This window comes from Medicago truncatula, chromosome 4 (assembly GCF_003473485.1).
Source record: "Medicago truncatula cultivar Jemalong A17 chromosome 4, MtrunA17r5.0-ANR, whole genome shotgun sequence".
Taxonomy (NCBI): domain Eukaryota; kingdom Viridiplantae; phylum Streptophyta; class Magnoliopsida; order Fabales; family Fabaceae; genus Medicago; species Medicago truncatula.
In genome coordinates this window covers 62,203,802-62,212,983 of record NC_053045.1, presented here as the reverse complement: position 1 = coordinate 62,212,983, position 9,182 = coordinate 62,203,802, and the positions used below count along the sequence as shown (strand labels likewise).

Sequence of the window (9,182 nt, the reverse complement as noted above, 5' to 3'; positions counted from 1 at the left end):
AAAAAATAAGTATTAAAATATATGTATGATTTGATTCATTGTTTAAAAGTCAATTTAAACAATTATAATGTGGAGGTTGCTAAGAAACAAAAAGAGAAGAGAAATGATATTTGTACAACCATTTTGTGACAACTTTATCTCTCATACTCAAATTATTCTCTTATTCTCTCTCTTCCTTTTTCTCTCTCCATTGTTTTTAACCAATGAAAAGAGAGAAAAAAAGTTGTCACCAAAAATTGTACAAAATGGTTGTTCAAATATCACCACTCAAAAGAGAATGCTCACAAGGGTGAGACATCTGATGTTGTGAAACACCCCATTCCTCAACAGGCTAGACATCATGAGGTTGGAAAAACTGATGCTATTGTGCAACAATCAGGATGCAACAAAATCATTGTAGACGAGGATTCACTTATTATTGATATTATAAGGTCTAAAGGGATGTCAACTACAATGCATGTAGAAGATGCTATTAAGTTTGTGGAAGAGACATCTTCTATTTCTGTTGAAACTCCTCCTGTGCATGTTGTGCAGGTGGAAGATAACTTAGCTTTGGCTGAGACACATAATGAAAACCAACAGAGCAATTCTTTTGTTGATATGCGTATCACTGGCCCTTGATGTGATGCACTGACTGATATGGATTATGGTAATGATCATACTCTCGATGGCTTTGAGCAGGAATTGGGAACAAATAATTCTGTAGTTGGGACAGACCTTAACTTGTCAAACTTTAGTGCTAATGTTATTCATGATATGCAAGTTTTGGGACTTGTTCCTTCTGTGGCTTAACAAACTACGGATTTTTTGAGTGATTCTTGGGCTAACATAGGTCAGAAAGAAGAAATTGTTGATTTAGCAAGAGACACATGCCAACCTTTTCAACTTGTGGTCCCAAGAAAGAAGAAAAGCAAGAAGCAACAGTCTGAAGCGAGCAAAGGTTTTAAGGTGGGTACTTCTAGCCGTTCGCCTCACTAGCTCTTTAGCGGGTCTCTTTTCTCTTGTTTTTTTGGGTTTTTTTTTTTCCGGTTTCTGCTTTTAATCTTCTTGAGGATTTTGGTTTTGTCCCCCGTCACTCTTTGTACTTCTTTCTTTTTATATATGATTAGGGTTCTGCAGCAAGAGACCCCTCTGCACCCCTTCTTTTACTTAAAAAAAATATTAAAACCGATCCCACCGGTTTTTACAAAAGCCTTTTTTTTTTTGTCCCTGTGGTTCCCATAGAAAAAAACTCTAGTAATTAAAATTCGATTTGTTGGTAAGTAAACTTTGTCAAGGATTTTTCACACATTCAATATATTCTTATACAAATATCACCTTTTTTTTATTTTTTTATTTATCAATTTGAATTGGTTAGGGTTTGTTTGAACACCCTAGATTACACACACATAATCCCACACCTCACTCAATGTCTTCAACCAAAAGGAAAAGCTTTTGTAGCTTATTCTAACCTCGAAGAAGATTTCCCCAAAAAGGTCGTGTAAACCCTCACAAGATCATTAGTCTCTAAACATTTCCACAACATGAACGAAAAAACCAATACGATGAGATTCCTACGATCTCTTTGAAGAATAAGAATTTGAAGGAGCATGTGGAGAAGGTGTGTTTCTCACTACGGGGACTTGTAGTGTTATTACGGTTGCTAATTTGAGCATGCAGAGGGGTCATATAGTTGAATAATATTCTCCTTTTAGATTTAGATTTAGATGGACTCTGATTGCTGAGGACATAATTTTGTATGCCTAATATTGAGGTGGTCCTCCTCACATGTTTTAACATTAGAATATTACTTGTTGGGGCTACCATTTCTCTTTTAAGTGGCAGTTATGAACTTGCTTGATTTTTGTATGCACTTGTCTTTTGTTTTAGTTTTGGCTTGCCTTGTTGGATTTTAGGATTGTTGTACTCATTGAAAGCTATTCTTTGTTGCTTTTAAATTTCCATTTGAAATGGCATTACTCTGTGGGGTGGCAGTGGGAAAACTCATATCTAAATATACACTAAATCATTTTGTGTGCCTTTAATGATTTTAAAAGATTTCAGATGTTAAAATTGAACAGGTTCTACATACTTTGAAGTATAAGATATTTATGTTTTTTGTTCCACATGATAAATTTCAAGGGCACCTTAGAAATAAAAGGATCAGCGGTCCAAGGACGAAAAATTGACAAGTTGCTGTCGGGTGAAACTTGAAAGTGATAGGGGACAGCTCCAAGACGGCATTGTGTTGCAGGCAGATAACAGAACCTTTCACTTGGGATCCTCCAACAGGTTTTAAAATAGGACATAATGCTATGTTCTTTAAAATTGTTGATGTTTTTTGAGTTTGATGGTCCTATTTCTACTTTTGTGAGAAATTTTTTAAACAAAAATGTGTAGGCCTAGGTTGTAAGGTGGATTAGGGTTCAAAATGGTGCAGACTTATGACAAAGCCTTCCGCATGTAATTAGTCTAGAATGGGTTAACCGATCCATGTGCCTTACTGTACAAGTTTTGTAGAGCAAGTTCGATCGGTATGGTTTTGGCTTATTTCCTAAAGTCAGAAAAAGAAGCAGCTAATGCATGAAGGCTCATATGTTTGGAATGATTTTGCGTGATATGGCTACTAGAGAGGTTTGAAATCAGGAGTTGGCGGAGGCTTTGCAGTTCATAATGTGAGGGAGTTTTTCTATGAAATTGGCATCATATTGTCCCATCCTTATGAAGGAACTCTGAGCATCCCCTTCAAGTAGGCGAGATAAAAGACTTGAGAACATCTTCTTGTTGAGCCAGTCAACAATTGTTGTGTCTCTTATCACCTAAGGGTGTCCACTTTTGCATCCCTATAGGTCTATTGTTAAGAACATCTCTCAATTTCTTATCAAAGACCAGAAATTACATGAAAATATGGTTGGTTGACTATCTAGCAGAAGCAATTCACCGAAAAATTACATGAATATGTGAACGCAAAATAACTAATTTTACTTGCACGAGCGGAATAATGCATTGCTTGGTTAGAAATTTGGGTGCTAATAATTGAAATTAACTCGTATTTTTTCCCAAGACAAAATTTCGCTTTCTTTTCATTAGATGTTTTGATGAAAGAAACTAATTAATGCTATGTTCTTTAAGATGATACTTGATCCTCTTTTCGTTTCTTCAAATTGATCGAGAGTTATCAGGTTTCACCAAAACTCCTTTAAAAAAAAAGTTCACCCATGCAAACTATCAGTATTTTAGTCATCAGGGCTCCATCTTGCTCTCTGCTACATATTCCGACTTATCTGTAAGAAGCGGTTCTTCCAAATCTACCCTATTACTTATGTCATCATCCTGCATTTGTGATTGTGGTAGCTCTTGTTTAGTCTCATCAAAGTCTTTGGCTTTGCCCCATAGCACAATATACAAACCACTGATCACTCCAAAAGCCCCTACCAAACTGAAATGGATGATTATGCATGTGAGTGAGTGAGTAGGCCATACACAATAATACAGTTATTATATGTATAAAATATTAATCATACAACTATACAGGTACCATCAAAGTGAGATTTAAGAGTATTTCTCATGACAGTGTCTTATTTAATTTTTAAAATTAAGAATAGTGTATTATTATAGTACATGAACAAAAATGCGAGAAATTAAAAGAATAGTGTATTACCTTCCAATGTATAACTCTTCTTGTAGGAATATAGCAGATACCAAAGCTGTGATGACAGTAGCTAGAGGGTTGAACATTACACAATACAGGGGACCTCTTCCTGATATGCACCAGGACTGAATAAAGAAGCTAGCTGCAATTCCAATTCCCTATATCACAAAAAACACCAATTTCTAACAGTATTACACAACATTGTAATAGATGATACAAATTGAAATGTTTCCGAGGGACCTGTTAGAGACTTACTGCATATAAACTGCATGAAATTTGTAAAGGTGAATTCAAAGTCCATACTCGAAGATTCCCCTCTTTGATCAGTGCAAATATAGCTGACTGTATTGTGGCGAAGAGACACATCCAAAAAGTCGACAATATATGATCCGGGCAAGATGAAGAAATCGGCACCTGTGTTGAAATTTTAATCAAATGTCCATTGATGAATAATAATCTTGTCACCTAAAAGATTATTAATTCTGGTTTTATTAATTTTTTACCTGCATGATCATCCAACATGACCAAAAAACACTACTTGCTAAGAGCAATAGACAACCCAGAATCCAAGTATCATCTCCACTTGCAGTGAGATGTTTGGAATCAGGAAGAAAGAACTCCATATGTAACAGCTTATTTCCTTTGAGAAATGCCATGGTTAAGGCTCCACTGACACAACATATTGTTCCTAATATCTTTGCCACGTTTCTTAAACTTCGAAGATTGATTTTCTCAAATCTAATCATTCAAACACCAGAAAATAATGTCATTCATTTAATTTTAAGTAAACAAAACAAATATTAGTATAACTAGGCATATTAGTTTAATCCACAGGAGTATTAATTTTTGTAGAGCAATTACCCTAAAATTGCTGCAAATACAAAAGTTAATGCAGGTATCAAATTACTCATGGCAGTGGCTGCTGTAGAAGAAGCATAGAATAAACCACTAAAATATGCATTCTGATTTGCTGTCACCCTGCATGTATAAGCAATTATAATTATTTATTTTGTCAACAAATAAATAACACAAGTAACAAAAGCATAAGAATCAAAGGTGATTTGCAAACTATATATACCCAATAAGAGAGGTCATAAACATCAAAGAGAAACTCTTTAATCCCAATGAAGCCTTGAAAGATTGTCTCCTACAATAAAAAAATAGATGATATATATATATATATATGAGAGGGTAGGAATTAATAAGAAGAATGAGAATAATTGGTTAAGAGAGGGAAATTTAATCCAATCAATCATAATATATATATATACCGCTTATTTGATGAGAAGATGATAGGTGCCAATGCCAAAGTGGCTATGCCTTGTCTGTACACTACAAAGACAGTGGGAGTCAATCCATCTAATAGAGCAGCTCTTGTAAAGATGGCTAGCAATGAATAATGAAATTGTAATCCTATCATAACCATTACTGGAAAATACCCATCTAAACCACCCATTTTGTGTTGTTGTCTAGATAGCTTCAAACTATAAGTTAATTGAGGTGCTTGATATATATACACAATTGAAATGAATTAAATGTGAAATAGGATTGGTTTGCTTACTTTCATTTAGCTGTCGTATCTGAAAACCTTTATCCTATGCTTGTTTTAATATTAAGAATAAAGTTGGTCACAAAAAATAAAAATAAGTATAACCTTTTTAATTACCACAATTCAGAAAAATTATTATTATAAGAGTTTTTCTGCAATTTCTATTTGCAGACGACTGACATGAATTATACGACCAACCTCTGACCATAGAAGCAAGGTATGCATGCTCGTTAAAATATAATCAAATGCTTGTTTTTCATTTGCATATTTTTATTTTCTTTGTACAAATACAATGGTGGCTATAGGCTTTAGGAGAGAGAATTCTTTGATACTTTAGAGTTTAATTGAAAATTAATTTAAAATTTAAATATATCTAAAAATAATTAAATACTAAAAATAACATAACATTAAATGATTGAATGATAAATAACTCGTACACCTTTTGATAATTATTATAAACCAAAACATATTTTTTAGATTTATTAAACAACAGATGTATCTAATCCGCATTATTAACCAAATACATGAATTGTTCATTGAATCTAAGATATATTTTTTCGTACCACATGCATCTTAGAATTAGCCAGACAAGGTTTTACGCGGAGATTAGTTGGTATCATGTGGAAGGATAAAATTGACAACACACTTTGTACATATTTGTCTGTATATAGGTAAAGAGAAGCTTCTAGTGAAGAAGGAAAAAAGTTCTCCCTAACGCATGCATGTTTTGAAAATGACAAAATTATAATGTGAATGTTGCCAAATGCCATTTGGTGTGTAATGTAATATACAAAATCATTAGAGAAGATAGGATCTCCACGGTCGATGCTGGCCAAACATATTTCAAGTTAATCTGCCACTCTATCGTATATGGTGTATTATAATATTTTAATTGAATGATTGACTAAAGTTCAATTATAGGAGTATTTTAATTTTCTTTTTCTTGCTCGGTGGCAGTTTTTAGCATACGACTTAGTCAGATCCAGTAATCAGAGAGAAAAATAAAATAAAATAAAAAATTGGAGTACACTTCAATTGGTCTGTTTGGTCTATGATTGATATAATAAGTATAGAAAATGATTCATTTTTGCATTTTAATCAAGTTATGTTGTTGTGTTTGAAGACGCTAGTGACTTGAGTTGTCAAATTCAATTTGTCATCCCATTAATTAATATTTTAACACTAAATACCATATATTTTGTACCTGTCAGACTCCAAAACAAAACATTGATAAGAATTTATGACACATGAAATGTCAGATAAAAGACAACGAGAGGAGGAGGTGTTCACGAGATAGCATTAGCAAATACTACCAACCAACCACATACAGTACCTCATATTACAACATTACATTAAAATGGAAATGAAATGCATGCACATGCCAATGCGTTCGTTGGTTTCTAGTGTATATATATATATATATATACAAACAATTTTCTAATTTAAAAAGGTTGTCTTAACTCTCTTAGCTAATAAAATAACAACTAAACATTTGTTAGTTTTACTTGATCATAGCCTAGCCACTCTAATAGTTTATACTGAACTAAATTACCTCATGGTCAATATGTGCATTTAAAGTCTCGGATCAATATGGCTACAATTTTGACCAGGTCGTGCTCGTATTTTTTATATCTCAGTTTCACATGTTGTGTTAGGAAATTAATTTTGATATTTTTCATTTTTATTTATGATTTAAAAGTATAAGCCCCTCACATTCAATAAAAAAACATTGTATTATACATAATAACCATTAAATTATCTCAACAACGTGAAAGCTATTATAATTAGTGTATAAGAATAGTTAAGAATGACATGTTGTGAGTTTTTTTTTGTCAAGTAGCCTAGTGACTAGAGCTCACACAATTTAATTGTGGAGAAGTGGAGTGTCCGGGATTCGAACTCCGGTCCCTACATATAATATGTAATATCTCTGCCAACTGAATTAAGCTCACGGGAATGACATGTTGTGAGTTATGTCCCCAACATTCACGTTTTTGTTAATTGAATAAAATATTTGTGACAGCACGATCATTTCAAAAAATATATTTCGCAATATTGGTCAATTATGTATTTGAATGTAATAATTGTATCTGGTAGGACCTCATTGTACTAGGGATCAGTGGCGGATCTTGCCTTATTTTTTTGGGGTACCGAACTATTATGAATATATATTACCCCCTTCGTTCCTTTTTAACCAAGACAACAAATATTTTTTAGTATTATTTTTGATATAACAATTCATCTTTTTCCTATAATAACCTTCATCATTTAATATCTTATTTCATATAATTATCTCTCTACAATAAATAATCAAGGTTAATAAAGGTAAAATAACATTTAATGTTGCATTGAACTTTGAAAGTGACAGTTAATTAAAACAACATTTAAGGTTCGTGTCCCCCATGGGACGTTTTTTTTGGATAAAAGATAAAAAAAAATACATAAGAAAAACAACATTTAAGGTTCGTGTCCTCCATGGGGCGTTTTTTTTGGATAAAAGATAAAAAATACATAAGAAATATATAAAAAAGATACTTACGAAGTGTCGAACACACGACCTTCGGCATATTAAGACCACCGAGAAGTTGTTGTATATTTAGGCATAATAGTATATAAATAGTAACTTCGAAGGATGTCATGGCACCTGTCTGCCCTTGAAGAGATCCGCCCCTGCTAGGGATGACTTTTTCCTTCATAAGAATGAGCTTTCTTTCTTTAGATTTCGTTACTTGCACTGCACTTTTTTTCTTTCATCATGGATTTATCTCTTTCGATTTTTCTTGTAAGTTTTTTAACGAGACGGTTGTTGCGGATGTCCCTCTTTGTTATCTTAGGTTTTTCTATAGTCCCCAAGCTTTATTTCCCCTGCTATTTTATTTTAATATTTTAATAATATTGATTAGGGTGCTACTTGCACTCAATTTTTTTGCAAAAAAAATATAAATAAAGTAAAAAAAAATATTTTTCATTCCAGTTTGAAAAATTAATTTTCTTTATAAATCAATTAGCCACAGCCAGACGTGGATTATTCACGGTTCAACGCCTTCTAATTCAAAAAATGTGGAGGAAAATTGTTTGAAATTCTTTACTAATTGATGTTTCAGAAAATTTGAATTTGAATTTTCTAGAATATAAAATATTCTGAAAATTTCAAAAATATTGAATTTGAAAACATAGCCACTGCCAAATGAGGATTAGCAGGTTTAACAATGGCTAGTTCAAAAAAATTGTACTAGATTATTTTTTTTTTTTTTTTTTATGTTTTTGGTATTTCAAAAAAGTCCACTAATGAAAGTGTACAACCAACCATGCTCCAATGAAATTTCTAAATTAATTTATTTTGGGAATTTCTTATTGCACCCCTCATGCTTTACATGCACGCACCCTCTAAATTTTCAATTTTACCTGGTTCAAATTTATACAATCAGACGCACGTTTTGCATTTTTGGGTTATAAAAGTTGAATGCTAATTCATGCTTTACATTGGGGAAGCTCTAGGCCTTTACCATGCGCTTCAATGGGCGAGCGATATGCACCTTGATAATATTGATTGTGAGGTTGACTCTAAAACCACAAAAGACGCTCTTTGTTCGAGTCGGGAAGATATAACCGAATTTGGTAACATCATCACAACTTCCCGGTCTTTACTCTTGTCCAAGTTTACCAACTCTAGGGTGGAGTTTTTTAGGCGACAAGCTAATGTGGTGGCTCACACTCTTGTAGGGGAAGCCACATTTCTCGCTACTCCCGCTATTTATTTTCATATACCCAATTATATTGAAACTTTGATTATTAATGAAATGATATAAGCACATTTCCCTCAAAAAGAAAAAAGTTGAATGCTAACAAAACAGATAAGACCACAAATTTTTCCAATAAACCACACACACTCTACCTCAACAATAAAACATTGTTTGCTTTATTGGTTCGATATATAAAATATGAATAAATATTTAAGAACCATATACATTTTAGATTATACAGTCTGAATTATATCAAACC

At 32.9% G+C, this 9,182-nt stretch overlaps 1 protein-coding gene across 1 annotated transcript; it reads right to left on the bottom strand.

Moving 5' to 3' along the window:
• Positions 1-2,795: 2,795 nt before the first annotated feature.
• On the bottom strand, positions 2,796-5,206 carry LOC25494265 (WAT1-related protein At4g28040). Its single transcript, XM_013603099.3, has 7 exons — positions 4,903-5,206; positions 4,710-4,778; positions 4,493-4,609; positions 4,135-4,369; positions 3,887-4,045; positions 3,641-3,789; positions 2,796-3,418 (listed from the first exon to the last, which is right to left on the bottom strand). The coding sequence occupies exons 1-7, from the start codon at positions 5,085-5,087 to the stop codon at positions 3,223-3,225; spliced, it is 1,110 nt and encodes a 369-aa protein (XP_013458553.1). The 5' UTR covers positions 5,088-5,206; the 3' UTR covers positions 2,796-3,222.
• Positions 5,207-9,182: the final 3,976 nt, after the last annotated feature.